At 38.8% G+C, this 19,621-nt stretch overlaps 1 protein-coding gene across 4 annotated transcripts in view; it reads right to left on the reverse strand.

The window, feature by feature from the left end:
• LOC109913713 (casein kinase I) overlaps nucleotides 1–19,252 on the reverse strand; it is a 53,666-nt gene extending 34,414 nt beyond the window's left edge. For 2 of the 4 annotated variants that reach the window (XM_048610727.1, XM_048610726.1), the window contains exon 1: nucleotides 18,822–19,252. In XM_048610727.1, coding sequence (XP_048466684.1) covers nucleotides 18,822–18,897 — 76 coding nt within the window. In that variant the 5' untranslated portion in view covers nucleotides 18,898–19,252. Of the gene's footprint in view, nucleotides 1–15,385; nucleotides 15,480–18,821 lie in introns of those variants that run through there. The other 2 variants (XM_048610725.1, XM_048610728.1) reach the window with 2 other exon arrangements.
• Between the last annotated feature and the right edge of the window lie 369 nt (nucleotides 19,253–19,621).

Raw genomic sequence — 19,621 nt, forward strand, 5'->3', positions numbered from 1 at the left:
CTGTGTGTGGAGTTTGCGCATTCTCCCCGTGTCTGCGTGGGTTTCCTCCGGGTGCTCCGGTTTCCTCCCACAGTCCAAAGATGTGCAGGTTAGGCGGATTGGCCATGCTAAATTGCCCGTAGTGTTCAGGGAGGTAGAGGGTGTATATTAGGTGGGTCATAGGGGGATGGATCTGGGTGGGATGCTCTGAGGTTCGGTGTGGACTTGTTGGGCCGAAGGGCCTGTTTCCACACTGTAGGGATTCTAATTCTAATTTGGTGGCTCCCAGGACTGCCTCCAAGAGCAAATAATTACAAAATTCTGATGTGACTTAAACATCAAAGGTGGCAAAGTGTTACCAAGTTGAGACTGGGCTTCCATCTGTACACAAAGTGAGGATCTTGAACCTGATGCTTATTTATTTACAGTGTTTATTCAGTCACTTTACACAACAGTTTTCCTTGTTCTTATACACTTGCAAGTGTTTTTTTTAAGGACACAAATGTTATTCTTCAAAAAGATCATGAAATAAATGTGCCTGTTACAGGAGGAATAGTAACCATGTCAAGCACTGGCAATTTGTTTCGAATCAATTGTAAGCCAGCCATACAATGTACTGCATGAAACACGCAGAATTACTAACAGAAATTATTATCCCTCTGAAAAGGCACTGCTTTATATCTGCAAGCTGCATTCCACTTGTTTATTGGTTGTTGAATAGATTCAGGCAAAATCACAATTCCTAGAAGTTTAGGATAAATAGCTTCTTTTAAACTGTATGCAACCGATGAGAAGGAAACAACCACATTTTGCAGAATAGAATCAGTACAGTACCTTAAGTTACTTTACCATGTTCACATTCTAATGCATTGTACTATGAAGGCAAAAAAGGACACATTTGATACAATAGATTCAATTCCAAATGGACGATGAATTTTCCCCAAAACATGCCAGACAATTCATGTGTTTCAAGTTACAATCTAAAAATGACCAGCAAATTCTGGTTGCATATTGAAAATGCTAGTGTCTATAGATGGTTATAATGTGGACCCTGATCATCCTTCTGTAGTGAAATGTGCAATGTTAAGAGTTGTGCTATTGGAACTAAAAGGCACTTTGTCAAATACTGAAACTGCACCATTATATACTGAAATCCCACCTACAGAAGGGCAAGTGTGTGAACGGAGCAAATGGGGAAGCAAGAGTTGATGTTCAGAGCAACTACACAGGATTCATCAAACTGCTTGCACCAAGTAAAACAGAAATCAATCAGGATCAAGAATAAAACCATCAAGTAGCTAATGGTACCATAAAATAAGGTAGTTGTTACTTAAGGCCCATCTCCAAAGCTCAGGACACTGCTGTGGGGGATTTCTCAAAGTATCCTCAATCCAACCATTAATCGTTTCAATTGCTACAACTGTACAATTCTAGTAAAGTACTCCATTTCACAACTATCAAACAGTAATGCAGGTCCATTATTACTATCACGTGTGAATGTTATCAAGTGTAAACAACTCTGTTTTGATCTTCAAAGACAGCACCACATCCCTATCACGTGTCTTCTGGGGGCCACTATTGACCAGAAGCTTGACTGGACTAGCCACATCAACAATGAATGTACCAAAACTGGGCAGAAATCAGGTGTTCTGAAGCAAAGGGCTCACCTTCTGAACTCTCAAAGTTTGTACGTATCAATAAGACAGCAGTCAGGTGATTCGATACTCACCAATTGTCTGGATTGGGTTATTTAAACAGCATTCTCAACATCCTCCAGCTAAAAAGTACACTTTACTGTTGGCAATGCCAAAAAAAAGTGAATGTTCATCTGCTCTACCACCAGACTTTAGCTACAACATGTATGATATACAAGATGAACTTAAATATAATCAAACTTGTTTTGACAGAATCCCCCATTCTCTATTACAAAGAAGATAAACAATACCATTTCCCAGTCACACAGCATGCTGACTTAGACATACTTTGCTGTTCCTGAATCAACTTCCTATTTTTGGCACTAATTTCTCAGGGGCTGTTCACAATAGCTGGTACAGGAAATTTACATATTATATTGGAGCAATATGTATGTTCTTCCTAGGGTGAAAGAGTCTCACCTTCATCTAATCATATAAGTCTTGCCAAAGAGGTCTCTTAAGTAGGAAACATTGTTTCAATTCCACCAGTTGATGAGCATAGAAGCTCAATTAAGAAAAAGAGACACTCAACATCTGACAATAACTTCAACAATATCCCTGTATTTAAAATGCTTAGGGAACATAGATCTGTAAACAGCATGAGTGGTAAGGCTGCAAAGGAAATTGTGGGTTATTTTACGTGTAGAGAAGCTGACAGTGAAATGATAAACATTCATGGTAATGTGACCTTTAAAAAAGCATATTTAATGTCTTAAGTTGAATCTTTTTAATTCCAATATATATATTCACATTAGAAAATGAAGTAAACAAATTAATTTTAGCTCAACGGCAGGTTTGTAATGTCACACAGTGGTGCTTTCACTGCTATGATGGGTGAGAAATATATTTATGCTCTCTTTGCTTGACTGTAAAAAAGACTGCCCGAAGGAAAATTTCAGATGACTCCTCCAAACTATAGTATGCTCTCAAGACAGTTGGATCATACAACATGTGCAGGAAAGTACTGGCATTTATTAACATGCTGCTTGTAGTGATCTTGGAACAGTTCAAGGTGAGGAAGAGTAATTGTATAAAAAGCAATTATACAACAATATAATGTATTTGCCCAAGTATATTCTTGCCCGAAGCAATACATTAAATAAGCCTAGTGCAGACCCTGCACAATGTTCACCCCAATCGGTAACCCAATGATAACGCAACTATTGTACTTCATAATTGCCTAAAACTAACACAGACCAACATACAGATTTGAAAAACTAATTTCTGATTAGCTTAAGGTCCAAATGTTGGGAATTAGCTAAATGTACAGGTTCATATATTTATCAGTCTATAAATGTCAATTCAAGATTTAAAAGTAGACTGTTTAGAACACAGCACAAGCAGTTACCTTTATGATAACAGCAACATTAACAATAGTAACTTTCAGAGAAGTCTACTTTGTAGTATTTAGACCACAAATAGAAAAAAAATTGAAAATGGATAAAAGCAACATGGAAGAAACTAACAGCAACAGTAAATTTACAGTGATATTACAGTGCACCACAGTGTCACTCTCAAATCAAAACTTCTTTTGTTTATCAAGTCAACATACTTGGGAAAGAGACAAGATAAAGTGAATTCATCTTCAAAAACCGTGTTTGGGATTCAAACACAAGAACAAAGGAATTCTAAAAATGTGCTTTTTTGTTTTACTTGTTCCTTTTCTTGTTGCACTTTTTCAAGAATCTTAAATCATGCAGAATATTTATTCTTAATTCTTTAACCATCTAAATGAATGAAGGTGAAACTGTTACCATCAGCACTGCAACATGCAACAGTAAAACATTTACGAACAAAGTCATAATAAAAGCTTCAACAGAAATTCACACATTATTCAGATTGCCAATGAAAAAAATATCAGCAAGCTTTGCAGTATTGATTACAGGCCAGATGTTTCTTTGTTAGGTGGGAACAGGAAATCAATGGGCAAGTCACCAGATCTTCTCTTGCACAACTTCCCCACGTCCTAGAGTTGCACTATTGGATGCCAAATGATTTTTGACTTTGGTCAACCCTGAAGGGGGAAGTATAATAGGGAAATGAATCATATGAGGAAATGGCTGTTAGATAGCAACTTAACTTAGTGATAAAAGCAAGTTTGTCAAATTGTTGGTTAACCCCTGACAATATAATGTAAGTATTACTACCTGATGGCTACTGGTCTGGTTCAGTGTGAATTACTTCACGACACATGCCCGGAGTTTACCCATGCACCTATGCAACTTTTAGGCTAGTATTAATGAACTAATATTGCTATAATACTTAGTTAATTCTGGAAAGTATTTTATCAAATAATTCAATATTTTAAATGCTATATTACTTCAAAAATTGATACCACATCAGGATGTAGATTTCACTTTTAACCATACTTGCAACATAAGAGTCAAATTAGTGTTTCTACTCTTAGCCCCAAGTCTGCTGAGCGATCCATTTCTGAAGGCATCTCAGCCACAATACATCAACTGAAGCCAATGAACAGTAAACGAATCAGGAGTAGGCCACTGTGCTGCTCAAGTGTGCTCCACCAATTTGTAAGATAATGGCTGATCTGATTAGCCCACATTCCCCTACCCTTGCTAACATTTCATGCTCTTGCTTATCACAAATTTACTTATCTCTGCCTTAAAAATATTCAAAGACTGTTTCCTCCACTTTTCCAGGAGGAAAGTTCTTAACAGTCTACTTTTAAATGTTGAATTGACACTTATAGACTGATAAATATATGAACCTGTACATTTAGCTAATTCCCAACATTTGGACCTTAAGCTAATCAGAAATTAGTTTTTCAAATCTGTATGTTGGTCTATGTTAGTTTTAGGCAATTATGAAGTACAATAATTGCATTATCATTGTGTTACTGATTGGGGTGAACACTGTGCAGGGTCTGCACTAGGACTTGATCCTCTGTGAAAACAAAAATTAGCCTCGTCTACCTTAAATGAGCAGTTCTTTATTTTGAAAACATTGACCCCTACTTCTAGATTCTCCCACAATAGAAAACATCTTCAAGCACATCAACCACAGTACTAGCCTTTTAATTTCATGCAATAGGACACCCCAAATCCATTGACACCTCAGAACTCTGCACTCTCTCAGTTTAGATGCTTCTTTTTTATTCTTCTGCCAAAATTGACAAATCACATTTTCCTTTATCATGTCTATTTGCAAGATATTTGCCCACTCGCCTATCTTGTAAAAATATACCTTTGTAGATTGCTATATCCTCTTTGTAATTACCTTCCTACATATCTTTGAGATACAAGCAAATCTAGCAACCATACTTCTGGCCCCTTCATCCAAGTCATATATATAACTAAATAGTTGAGGCCTCAGCTCAAACTCCAGCAGCACACGTGTACATCTTGTTAACCAGAAAATGGCTTGTGTCTGTCTAATATTTTCCATCCAATGCAATGTTGCTTCCTGCAGCATGAGTTTTTATTTTCCACAATAATCTTTGATGTGGCATCTAATCACATGTCTGAAAGTCTAGGTACAGTACTCTACCTGTTCCCCTTTATCTGTGGCAATTCTGTCAGTTAGAAATGTAGGTCTTTTTAAAGTTTAAACAGAACAGCTCCAAAGTTGATTGGAGTAGATGATGTATATGGATTGAGTTTAGTTTGATGAAGGTTGTAGATTAGTTATTTCAGTTGGCTGGATGGTCAGTTTGCAACCAAAATGATGCCAACAGCATAGGGTCAAATTCCTGCACTGGCTGAGGTTACCATAAACCTCTCTCAGCCTCTCCTCTTTAACAGGGTGTGGTGACCTCAGGTTAAACCAGTTCTCTCTCTCTAATGACAGAGGGACATCAGTGATGTTACCATAGGTTCTCACGGAGCCGTGGTTACCGTACCTAGTTAAGTACCAGGCGCCCCAGTCTGGTTAGCTCAGATGGTTAAGATGTGGTGTTAATAACAGCAAAGTCACAGGTTCAATCTCTGTACAAGGCCAATATTGCTGGCAACCAAGCAAGAGTTGATGGGGGTAATATCCCTACCTCTGAGCCAGAAGGTCTGGGTTCATGGTCTACCTGTTCCAGAGACTCATGTGTCATAACATGTCTGAAGAGATTGATTAAAAATATTTATAAAGGGAATTGGAGGTTAAAAAAAGTTTGCAAAGTACAAGTTCAAAGCCATAACTAACAATAATGTTGTCACGTTTTTATTTAAAAAAAAAGCACAGAATTCATTGAAGGGTCTCGTTGTGTCTCTGCCTTTGGGACAGAAGAACCACCTGCTCCAGAGGTGTGTGATTACAAACTCTGATTAAGCTGCTAAGAAAATATAAGGGCACAGTTTGATCCACAGCAATGTGGTTGACTCTTAACTACCCTCTAGACTATTAGGAATGGATGATAAATGTTGGCCTAGCCAGTGAGGTGCACATGTCACGGATGAATTTAAAAAGATTAAAATTTCATGGCAGCATGTTTACTTGTCTTCTCTCCAGGAGCCCTCCTGTTTTCCATTGGACACCTGGGGTGGAGTGTGTGTGTCGCTTGCAGCAATCCCATGCAATTGTACATTAAGATGGTTCATAGATTCCCAGCCCAAGTATATACTCTACAGTGTTGTGGAGTCAGTGGACCATGTACACTTTCAGCGTGTGAGACTGCACCCCTTGTTTAGTTACTTAAAGAATTTGTTACTATCCTTCTGGTTGCAGCTGAGGCCTACGCTTATGATCTTTGGGCACCTGATGAGGGGGATGGCCAGGTCGACAGTCCTCCTTGTGGACACGCTCCTGAATCTGTCCTGCCTAATCAACAGACCCAGACAGTGGTGTATCTTTTCCCCCTCCAGCTGTTGTAATGTCCCTTCGTCTGCGCCAGAAGGCCTGGGTTCAAGTCCCACCTGTTCCAGAGGTCTGTCAAAACATGTCTGAACAGGTTCATTAAAAATATCTAACAATTAAAGCATTACTCTAAGACACATAAGGAGATATTAGGTGAACAAAGGAACAAAAATAACTGGGAGTTTATGATAGTGTCCCCACCTCTGAGCCAGAAGGCCTGGTTTCAAGTCACACCTGCTCTGAGGTGTGTCATAACATGGTTGGGGACTAAAAAAAAAAAACTGCAGATGCTGGAATTCAAGGTAGACAAACAGGAGGCTGGAAGAACACAGCAGGTCAGGCAGCATCTGGAGGAAAGAAGCAGTCAATGTTTCGGGTATCACCCTTTTTCCTGTTTGTCTACTATGTGTCATAACATGTCTGAACAGGTTGATTAAAAAATATCAAGAGCTGAGGCAGCCTGTAATTTATTGCAATGAGTTAATTTGCTAATTTGGGTGATTTGGTGGGGGATGTACAGAGAGGTGGGCTCTGTAGGTTTGGATTGCATTATTTCCCCTTCCAATCCCATCTTAATTTAGTCCTCTCTATCTTCCCTACCTATCCTTCAAATTTGTTATTGCCCCATGCTTGTTAACTGTTGGTTTAGTAGATTATTTGGTGGTGGGTTAAACAAAAAGAGCACAATTCTGCAGAAACTTGTGGTGGCAATGTCTCCACTGCTGGGCTAGAGGCCCAGGTTAAAATCCCACCTGCTCCAATAATATCTGAAATAACATCTCTGAAAAGATCGATCAGCAAATAGCAAGAACAGAGAGGTGATTTGGTGGTCAAGTTTTTCAAAAAAATAAAGAGCTGAGTTCTGAGAGGCCCTTGTGCACAGTCATGGTGTTGCTATCTCTGGGCTATAACTGGGTTCAAGTCCCATCTACTCTAAACGTGTCATGACACATCTGAACAGATTAATTAAAAATACCTAACAGGAGAATAGTGCAAACATCCAGTAACTCGTAGAAATGTGTAAACCCAATGGATAAGTGATCTAATCACTATATGTATACCAACCTCACTATCATTTAAAAAAATAGGTTAGTTTTTTGTGGGGCGGGGGTGATCTTGTGGTACAGTGGTAGTATGTCTACCTCTGGGCCAAAAGACAAATTTGAGCACCACTTGCTCCAGAATTGTCTATAACATATTTGAACCGGTTGATTTAGAAAAAGAGACGAGTTCTGGAGAAAGGCCTTGTGGCAAAGTGGTAGTGCCCCTACCTCTGGGTCAGCAGATTTGGATTCAAGTCTCACTTGCCCTGAATGTGTCATGACATGCCTGAATAAGGTTAAGGAAATTTGGAGAGCTTTTGATGTCCAATGGCATGTCCATGCCTTGGAGATGTGTAATGACCCGTTTGAACTGACTAATTTAAAAATAAAAGGGCTCATGTGGACCAATGGGAGAGTCTGTTTACAACAGAGTTGTACAGGATGTTGGTTAGGCCACAGCTGAAGAACCAAGTTCAGTTCAGGTCGCCACACTATAGAAAGGACATGGCTGCTCTGTTAAGAATGCGGAGGAGATTCATCGAGATGTTGTCCAGGCTGGAGAGTTTCAGCTATGAAGGTAGACTCCATAGACTGAGTTGTCTTCCTTAGAGAGGGAAGGTCTACAAAATTGAGAAGCATAGACAGTCAATGGTAACAAACATTTTGCCTTAGTAGAGGGGCCAGTTACTAGGAGACATAGATTTAAGATGAGGGACAGAAGGTTGAGAGGGGAGTTAAAGAGATTTTTTTCCACCGAGAGCGGGTTTTGGGTCTCTGGACCTCACTGCCTGAAAGGACCATAGAGACAAAAACCATTATAACATTTAAGAAATATTTAGACAACTACTTGCAGTGCCAAAGCTGGACCAAGTGCTGGGAAATGGGATTAGAGTATAGGGGTGCTTGATTACCAGTGTGGACATGATGGGTGGAAGGGCTGTTCTTCACACAGTAATACTTCATTGCTCTTAACAGACACAGTACCAAAATTTGTTTATGACATCAAATTAGAAGTGGGAAGAAGTGAAATGATAAACTATGGATATAAAGATAACGAGCAGAGAGTTGGTAAATGCAATTAAAAGATATGGAATAATGCATTTTAGAAATCAGGGAATAACACTATGTGCAGTACTGTAGTTAGACTGTAATTGGAGGACTGTGTACAATACATTACACCTCACTATGGAATGGTAATAGAACAAAATACTGGAATACCCGAGTGAGAGGTGATCTCATTAAAATTGAGCCCTGACTCCTGGCTCTTATTACATAGCAGCTTGCCACCAAGTCAAACCCACCATTTGAAGAAGCCTATTCAGCTTGTGGCTGTTCAGAATAAAACCCTTTTAGGCTCCTTCGATGCTCGTATCACGGCAGGGAAGGAGTGGAATCCAACCCATCAAAATATTCCTCATGCCACCATTTAGTTGAAAGTTTCATCTCAGAAGCCTGACTTTTATATGAGCATAAGTGGCATAAATGTGTAGCAAAAGATTAACCAGGATTTTACAAATGGACCAGGAGATAGAATTGTGAGGAAAGACTTGAAACCTGAAGATTTTATCATGGAAGGCAAGCAGTTGAGCTGATTGAGATCTTTAAAATGGAAAAAGGTTGAGTAAGGCCGTGGAATGCCCTGCCTGCAAAAGTAGTAGACTTGCCAATTTTAAGGGCATTTAAATGGTCATTGGATAAACATATGGATGATAATGGAATAGTTTAGGTTAGATGGGCTTCAGATTGGTTTCACAGGTCGGTGCAACATTGAGGGCCGAAGGGCCTGTATTGCGCTGTAATGTTCTATGTTCTAAAGGCAGTGCTAAATTATTTACGTTGGTTGCCAGAAAAGTAATAAGATGGCACAAATCTCAGGTAATCGTGAGTTAAATGAAAGGCAAGAAAAAAACTCACGATATGCAAAGTGAAATTCTCTGTCAGAAACCATAGTTGGAGCTCATTTCATAAATTCCTTTTAAAAAGGAGTTAGATGCTTGGAAAAATACCATAAACGAGAATTGCCTGTTCTTGTATTTCAACGAAAAAGAACTCACCTTGATTACCAGTCCTGGTCTGACTTATGAGCTGCGCAATAAACTCATATTTAGATCATATTCATGACAAAAGGAGGAGACATCACCACAGAAAATAATTTTTTTTAAACACTAGAATCAGCACAGAAGGGAACCACAAAAAGCTTGTTTGGACATGTTAATGTCAAAGAATTTGAATTCAATAAAAATCTATAACTGAGAGTCTAATGATGACCATGAATCAACCCACTGTCAATTGCTGGGAAAACCCACCAGGTTCATTAGTTTCCTTCCCTAAAAGACACTATCATCCTTACCTGGTCTAGCCTACATGCGACTCTAGACACACAGCAACATGGGTGACTCTTAACTGCCCTCTGGGCAGGTAGGAAGGGACAATAAATGCTGGCCTAGCCAGCAATACCTTCATCCTGTGAATGAGTTTTTAAAAAATAACACTAATAATAAACAGAGGCAGTAGGAACTGCCGATGCTGGAGAATCTGAGATAACAAAGTATAGATCTGGATGAACACAGCAGGCCAAGCAGCTTCGGAGGAGCAGGAAAGCTGACGTTTCGGGTCGAGACCCTTCTTCAGAAATGGGGGAGGGGAAGGGGGTTCTGAAATAAATAGGGAGAGAAGGGGAGGTGGATAGAAGATGAATAAAGGAGAAGATAGGTGGAGAGGAGACAGACAAGTCAAAGAGGCGGGGTTGAAGCCAGTAAAGGCGAGTGTAGATGGGGAGTTAGGGAGGGGATAGGTCAGTCCAGGGAGGACGGACAGGTCAAGGAGGCGGGATGAGGCTAGTAGGCAGGACATGGGGGTAGCGCTTGAGGTGGGAGGAGTGGATAGGTGGGAGGAAGGCCAAGTTAGGGAGGCAGGGACGAGCTGGGCTGGTTTTGGGATGCGGTCGGGGGAGGGGAGATTTTGAAGCTTGTGAAGTCCACACTGAGACCACTGGGCTGCAGGGTTCCCAAGCTAAATATGAGATGCTGTTCCTGCAACCTTCGGGTGGCATCGTTGTGGCACTGCAGGAGGCCCGGGATGGACATGTCGTCCAAGGAGTGGGAGGGGGAGTTGAAATGGTTCGCGACTGGGAGGTACAGTCGTTTGTCGCGAACCGAGCATAGGTGCTCCACAAAGCGGTCCCCAAGCCTCCACTTGGTTTCCCCAATGTGGAGGAGGCCACATCGGGACCAGCGGATACAGTACACAGTATACTAATAATAAACACTTCCTTGCAGTCGCTATGAAACAGATTTCAAATCGTATGGGTTTTTGCAGTAGAAGACTCACTTTTTAAAATCTACAGGTCCAACTCAAGAAACTGGCATTAGAGTGATTCAAATTGATTAGAAAGAATCAAAACATTTCACATTTTTATTATACCAGTGATAAGTCGATTTAAATAAAACTTCTGAAAAGTTACAGCTTAGCTGTCAATTTTACTTCCTTCCTAAGCTGCACAAAGTACAGATCACACAAAGTATTAGTATACCGTAGTGAGTGGTGAAGATTTTAAAGGTAATTCTTATTTTGCTGAAAAATAAGAGCAAGGAGGGATATCCTATAACTTGAGTTATCTTCATTTAAACAACTCACAATTCTCAGCAAACAAGAGTGCCATGTGTTCCTCAATCTCTAAGGTTTACTAAAATACAACAGTTGAAGATTTGTTTTCCTCTTTCACTCCCCAATCACAGTTCTTTTTTAATGAACTGTTAAGTCATTCTGAAAAAGCAGTCCCAAAATCACAGACAGAAAAATGATTCTTTGGAGACTTAAGGAAGTTAAAAAAAAATACAGCGAACAATGTTAGAAATTGGAGCTGAAAACTGAGTACATGGGTGATGCAGAGGAAAAAAAAGATCCATTATGTAGGTTGCATTGATTTTGCAAATAACTGCTTAAAAAGGTTCCAGAATGAAGTCTCAAAAGCCAGCTTCCAAAAGCAAATGGACAGGCCAGATTACATCTACATCAATAGGAAGAGGTGCAGCTTACTGTCAGTGATTACTCAAATAAATTATACACAGGCTGAAGTCTGTATTACAATATTACTGAACAGAAATGATATCACCACACTTTGTATTCCATTATGAGGGAGGAAGAATTATTGCTGAAACCATTGTATACTTAAATTATGTTATTATACCCTCTCCTTTGCAATGTTTTACTGTTCAATTGTGTAGCGATTCTAAAAAGATTATATTGGTTATTTGTTTCTAGAAGGCATTGAAATTTTGAGGGAGTAACTAAAAATAACACATACTCTGTTTTTGAAACAATCAAGCATGAGACTGAGGTGCTGCTCCTTTCTGATTATAAAGGCCAATATATAATTTAAATCAAATCAGCTTCCTCATGGCTTCTCATTTACCCCTGTCCTCCCTACTTCATCCATGATTAAGGCAGAGGACAAATTATTTCTCCCATGTCTCTGACAAAACTATTTAGTTAAGGTTCACTGAGATTTGCATAAAATATACAGGGATATGCAAAAGGCTTTGTTCCAGCCATATCTCTGAAATGCATTAGTTAATGCTGAACAGTTGCATGAGGTCAGGATCTACAATTTTTCATGCTGTGGTACAACAGATTTGTTTGCACTATGTTACCAATCTTCTCAGAAGTCAGGGTTTTTTTTTTAACTTGTTTACTACTGTCAAGTATTTTAAAAACATAATAATCATATGTGGTAGAATTCTCACCTTTGAATCACAAGATTCTGGGTTCAAGCCTATTCTAGGGCTTGAGCACAAAAATCATGGCTGATACTTCACTGCAGCAATAAGGAAGTGCCGCACAAATGCAGATGAACTTTTTTGGATGAGATGTTAAACTGAGCCCATATGCCCAAGTGGATGTAAAATTTCCCAAAACAAGCACTATTCCAAAGCACAGTGATGACCAATCACTGGTGTTGCAGCCAATATCTAACAGCAATAAAAATATCTAGTCATTATCACGTTGTTTGAGAGAGCTTGCTGGGTTTCCTATATTTCAATAGCTACAGCACTTCAAAAGTGCTTTGTTGGCTGCAAAGCACAAAGATCCTTGCTGGTCATGAAAAATGCTATATAAATGCAGTTCTTTTCTTTCTGTAAATTTAGGATTAGGAAGTTCCACTACATACTTGTTATTTAACACTGTGTCAACTGTACACAATCATCCTATTGAGGTCCATTTGATGAAAAATATGTTTCACAACACATCATTCTTCTTGCTGGCGTCTTAAGACAGCAATTAATTCCTCTTACTGATGATGACCACGTTTAATTTCCTGTTCCTATACAAAACGTATTGTACAAGAACACAAGTGAATAAAACACACTCACTACTTATCAATACCTGTAGCATTTAAGCATAGTACTTAAAATAATTAAATCAATATAAAACAACTGTTTATAAACTATATCTTTCATTTCAATGAGATGCAAGCCAATAAGTTTTATAATTCTACTTTTGTGCATTTGAACAGTGAGCAGAACAAGCAGACCTTTGGATGGAAGAGCAAGTGGAAAAGTTATTAATTAAGCCAGAAAGAGTAATAAAAAAAAACAGAAAGGACTTTCAGAAAGGCATGTACTGTTTAAGTTTATTGCTGTTGATCTTTTTACCTTCTCTTTCTTGACTTCAAGACAATGAAGTGGATTCGTCACACTTTTATAGGTGAAATTTTGTACATACCATAGATAGTGCTTACAATTCAAGCAAAATAAGATGGTCATTTTACTGGCCCCAAAAATTATGTTTTCACATACAGTTGCTGTGTAAGTGAACCCACTTTTTCACCCCAGTGTACTTTAATTGCATTAATTATCCTAAAATTTTCACCCTGCAGATGCATGTTTTACTTACCAGTACATTATAACTGAGCACAAGGCATCAATAAGCTGAAACATGCTAACTTACAAAAGTACACAGGAATTTAAAAGAGGTCACAAACAGCAGATCCCTGAGTGGCAAACGAAGAGAAGAAATGACACCACCAACAAAATGCATGAAGTGCAAAGCAAATTTCAACTAAAAGACCAAATGTACCGTGAGAATAGAAGCAATCACTGGCCTAAGGTTGAGAAGGCTGTATTGGAATGGTCTTTGAAAGTCACCAGAATAGGTATGTCATCACTAAAAACGTAATATGTATCTACACACTTATGTGGACTAAATCAGAGTCCAGAAAAGATTTCAGAATAGAACTTGTTGGTGCAGCCACTTTGTGCAACAAAAAAGTCTAGCACTGTGATAGAGTGCTAAGATTGCTCATAGATAACCAAAATACTTTGATGCCAAACTATCAGTTCCAGTGTTTCATCAGAGAGCTGACTAAACACAAGTTTTTATTATGGCACTTCAAAAGAGGTAGTGGGGGAACAATTTAGAAACTGAAGTTGCCGCATTTGATCCAGTACAGGATATTTATGATAATGCCACAAATCAAATTAACTCAGAACATATCTGATGAACACTTTGCACTGGATGCCCAAAAATGAACTTGACAGCTTTTAAAATGCTTTATGGTTAAAGGCATCTTTGTACAGTTACATTATTCAATAAACTGTTGAGATGGTATGTACCAGTGTTATTTTCTTTTTACACTTCTAAATGGCAACTACCCACACTCATGCCAGCAGTTCATTTTTATGCAACCCCTGCTTTTTGGAGGGATTTCTAAGAGCTACAAAAGGTTCACGTCTTTGCCAATGTCCATGATAAGAAGTTCATACAGCTGGAGGGTGTAGTGCTTCTAGAGTACTTTGGTGTTCTGAGGATGTCAAAAATGCAGACATGTAATTGCATCAACATAGAAATTCTTCAAAACTATTAACAATCTTCAAAAGCTCCAACACTTCGCATCACTTGTACTCATTACTCTCTGGGATGCTGGTTAAACAAATGAAAGCCTTCCACCCACATATACCTGGAGAGGCAGCCTTCCCATTTGTCCAACATCGGAACTTTGTTTGCAGGCAAGCACACACTTTACCAAAGAAAGCAACTGTCACTTCGCTTCTCCCCCTTTCTAATCATATTTGCCATCTATTGATAGTGTAGCAATTTCAGGGGAACTTTGTTCTATCCCTCCCCATAAAAAGACTCGAAGTTAGATGCCTTTCCCCCCAATACCGAATTGTGCATGGTCTCATCTATCAAATGACTTCAGTAGACACGACATCAGCTTCACACACTACTGTTCTCCAAAAAGGAAATTGGGGCATTTAAAAGGTGTCAGACAAAACACATGCCACAAATCACCTCTAAAGTATAAACAAGCATACTTGAACATTTCACACTGCAGCTTTGTGGGTCAAACAATCTGACTAACAGAAAATTCAAATCACGTTTAAAGCTGTGCATTCTTCCACATCTGCTACATTAGCTGAGTCGCTCTCAGGAGATAATTTAGTTGACTGACTTCTATTTCAGGCTATTCCATCCCAAATCTTCAATAAATTCAGAACGTAGTCTCTTCAGTTAACATTTTACAAAAAGACCACAATCAACAGAATGGAAAATCTGAGGCCAAAGGAGGTTACAGAGTGGCAAAGGACAAGTCCAGAAAGGGTTCTAAGATAAGGGCAAGAATTTAACATTTTAGATGTTGGCAGATTGGAAATTAATAACCCACAATCACAATTATGAGAAAAACATCAAACTCCTATGCAAAATTAGGGATGCAAAATTCAAATACTGGTGAAACAACAATGGGAGGCCATGAGCACAACTCTGCCTCTTGAACCACTGGAGTCATATAGTACGGTTGTGGCAAAACATCTGGCAACTGTGAACCAAGTTCAAGTTCCAAGATCAAATGAAAGGCAATCTTACCCAGATGAGATATAAGGCAGTAAATCAGAGTCCTCTGACTTCCACAGTGGTTTGCTCTAAAAACTGATAAGTGGGGCTAATTAGGTTAAAAAAAAAAGCAAGTACTGGACACGCTGGAGACCTGAAATAAAAACAGAAAGCAGAAGTCCAATATGACTCAAAACATTAACTGTGTTTCTCTCCAGAGATGCTGACAAACCGGCTAAGTTTTTTCTAGCACATTCTGTTCTTATTCCCAATGAGGTTCAAGTCTGCTTGAACAAATCTCCCAACATTCTCGGAAGGGGGAGCAACAGGTTGTAAACAATTCCTTCATTTTCCTAAATAAATGGATCAAAACTTCACCCCTTCTTGAGCAGATATTCTAGAAGATCAATTTTACTTACGAAAGCTCACAATGTCATTTTGTTTTTGTTCTGAAGTTGCTCACTTTATTTACTGCACATAAAAGACAATACAAACTTCAAGAAGTATATTTTTTAATGACCAGATGGCAGAAGACTGTCAGTCACATTCAAATGATATTACAGGGTGCTGTTAAGCATCAGCTGGACTGAGTTCAGAATTTAAATAGGTCTTGAGGGGTACTTCTGCTTTTGAGGTCAATCTACCAAGTACAACATTCTTCTTCAAAACAATAAAGAAAATTGAAAATAAAAACACAAAACAAAGCACTTTGATATTCAATGATATTTGAGTCGTCAGTTGGAACTAACCAGGTCTTTTAAAACACGTTTCATCAACAAAAACTAGTTCTTGCCCCTTCTCTAAAGCCATCTGAACAGTGTTTTATAAAACAAATTACACAATACAGCTTCAGGACAAAGAAACAAAGGAATCAAGGCCTTGAGGGGGAGGGGGAAGTGACAGGCAAGGCACAAGTCACGACAAAAAGGAGAATCCAACCAAGAACATACTGAAAATTGATTCCTAAAACTATGCTTTTTAAAGTATATTTCAATCACAAAAGAAACACAATTTCACAGGAATTTTACACTGAATTTTGACTAAAAAAAGATATTTATGAATGATCTGGGCTGCCATTTAAACAAGTAGAGACTTCCCCCACTGAAAGACTAAGATTGTAGAATATAGTGACACGAACATACGAGATCACGCAACATATATTCCTTGTGTAAGGGAGCGAGTAGGGAGAAAAATGGCAAAAGACAGTATGCCACAGCAAACAAAGTCATCATTAGTCCTTAAAACACTAAAAAGGAAATCAAGATCAAAGCAATCGGAACCTCTAGCAAGGTGCAAACAGTGCAGCAGATGACCCTAAGTATGACCATTATAAAATTCCCTAAATTGGAGTTCTCTGTTTATTATTAAAGGAAAAATTGATTCCACAATATATTCTAGAGTTTGTTCACCAAGCTCTCATTTTGACCTGGAGCATATTTGCGTAAAAGTGTGTGATTCATTTCCTGAAACAACACAAACCTTAATCATTGTTCATAAACAGGACTAGCCAAAATTTGGAAACGGTTTCAATGTGAATTTAGGAAGTGACATACAGTACTGCAGAAAGAAATCAGAAAATGTAAAAATATGGTGTTCATGAAAATTCACCCCACATCACCTCACTCATTTTCAAGGCAGGATGATTTCAGTGCAGTGACAGCAATAGTAAAATAGGAACAAAGTGCCTGGAAAGTCTCACTATCAGAACAAGAGCTTTCAGCAGTAGCAGAGTAGTCAGAGTAGTTCTGGAAAATTACCAATTCCAAGGTTCTTCTTGGCAATCTAAGAGGCAACACTATCAATGCATTTATATTATAGCAGTACAAGGGAAGTCACAGCAGCTATCTAGAATGGCATCCGGTGAAAGAAGATACTTTTTCACATCAACATGTTTCCTGATTTATTTTAGAATATTTAAAACCCTTTACCAATTAATTTTCCCCTAAAAGTTTTGTCAATGTTGAAATTAGCATAACACATTTAGGACTTAAGAATCAACATTCATTATAAAAGTGAAACTGATAAGACAGTGATTCTAGTAACATTGGTGTTATTATTGAAAATATCTAATTGCTGTTCCACTACTGTTTTCATTGTCAGAGGCTAACTGCTACTGATGATATACGAAACAATTATTTTAATTATCACAGATAGTCGAATGGATATCAGTTTGTGCAGTTCTGTTGTTTGCATAGCTGATTGGTTCAACATAAAGGTTAAGCTCTCCCACATGGAAGCAAGTTGCTATTTTAAAATACTGTGATAAAAACATCAGATGCTGGAAAATACAGTCAGACTGTCAGCATCTGCGGTATTTTGCTTTTGTGTTAAAAGACTTCATCCTTCTCAAATATTTAACTTTCGCTATCTTCCATTCCAATGATACACTCAGTTAAATAAAAGATCAATCTGATTCAAGCAGGAATTAAAAACGATCAAATCTTACAAAAACCTTAGAAACCTTACATGCAATTGTTTATTACTCCAACTGTTGTTAGTGCATTTCAAGAAATACACAGACAAGACGTTAATGCCAGGTTTTCTGCTGACAACGCTGAAAAGGCTAGATTTTGGAAATGAACAATCTATACACTGGAAAAGTGATGCTAACTGTGCTTTAAGATGACACTGACAGCAGTCCTATATGTGGAACCCCATCATCATAAATTCAAGTTACAAACCTGTTACGGCTCATCCACATGTACCTGCCCCTAGATGCTCCACATTTAAATGATTAATTGCCTTTTCATAAACAGATTTACAAATAAATTACACTCCCTAACTTCAACCAAAGGGCAATCATTCTTGCTTGTATAAAAACAATGGATATTCCCAGATCCTGTTGAACGATTTTCACCAGAAACATGTCCGATTGTTTACCAACCTCCCACAATTCACTACTTTAGCACTACCAAAACAATTACTTTGAAGCACCCCTTCAACATACAGCACTATCACACCACTTGGTAACTGACAATTTGTTTTACATTTACATTACTGGGAAACATTGGAAGATTTCAACCACTTCCTCTCACAATTCCCACAGCTTGTATTTCCCAGGAGCATTACTTCATAGATCAGCTGTGGTTTTGGTTTAAAAGAAACAGCTTTGCTGGTTACGCTTCCCTTTCACGAATTCTTTGTTGCTGGGTTGAAATGACTGATATCCTATCCTTTGATTGATGGAACAGTCCATCTGTTCTGGTGAAATGAACCCTGGACATTATCTAATAGTCAGCTCTTTCCATATGTGATCCCTGAGAATCATAATCTTCTCTAAGAGCATTTTGTGGATATGGAGATTGACTATGTGAATGACAGCTTTTCTTTCTTAACTATTACCGTGTTCTTTTCCACGGGGGCCAGTGACACAAGACTAAATATGTTGCTCAAACTGGTTTTCAGCCGTGTTGTTATGAAGACTATTCTCTCTCTTATTTTGTTCCTAATATCCACTCTCAGTTCTTACCCAGGTAAATGTCTCCGAAGGACCCGCTGCCGATTTTCCTGCCGAGTCGGTACCTGTTTCCCACTCTGAGTTCCATGGTGGGTTTCGCCTGGTGCCCACTGTGTGAGTTTGATTTTAACCCGGGTTACTCAGAGAAACTCTATTTCTCTCCCTCTCTGTGTGTGTGTGTCTGTCTGTTCTCAGTCTCTCTCACAGAGGGATTTTCACCAACACTTTTCTCGCTTCTTTCCAAATGCACCCCGACAATATCCACACCAGACGACACGTTAAACGCCGTAGATTATGCTCCACCAAATTTTATTGTCATTCTGGCCACCTGCGCGCAGGATTGCATCGGATTCGAGTGACTCTCTCTCCCTCTTCCTTCTTCGGCTCTAGCTCGCCATTGCCGGACTGCGAACAGTCTGACATCACATCCGTTGTGTGACGTCACTGGACAGGGCGGTGCGACTGTCGGTGACGCCATATACACTGAGCTACTGCTCCTGCAGTGAGCGTCATCCTAATGTCCTCATCTGTATACCTACAGGGGAAACTAATGCCCCACTGCTTAGTTTTAACAGGCAATAGTTTTCAAGTGAGTGCATTTACCAATTGGTAATGACAGACAATTGCTCCTTGTATGGGTCATAAAGCTGTTGCCTTGACAAAGCAGATGTAAATATTGAAGTCTTACATAAATTTTGTCCCATGGTGTATAAAAGTAGAAGTGATTATCCCACAGGGGAAAACAAACAAAAAAAACAACTTTTTTTGCATATGTCTGACATTTTACATTTTATTCCACACCCACAAGGAAA

This window comes from Rhincodon typus, chromosome 23 (assembly GCF_021869965.1).
Source record: "Rhincodon typus isolate 14 chromosome 23, sRhiTyp1.1, whole genome shotgun sequence".
NCBI classification, from domain to species: Eukaryota; Metazoa; Chordata; class Chondrichthyes; order Orectolobiformes; family Rhincodontidae; genus Rhincodon; species Rhincodon typus.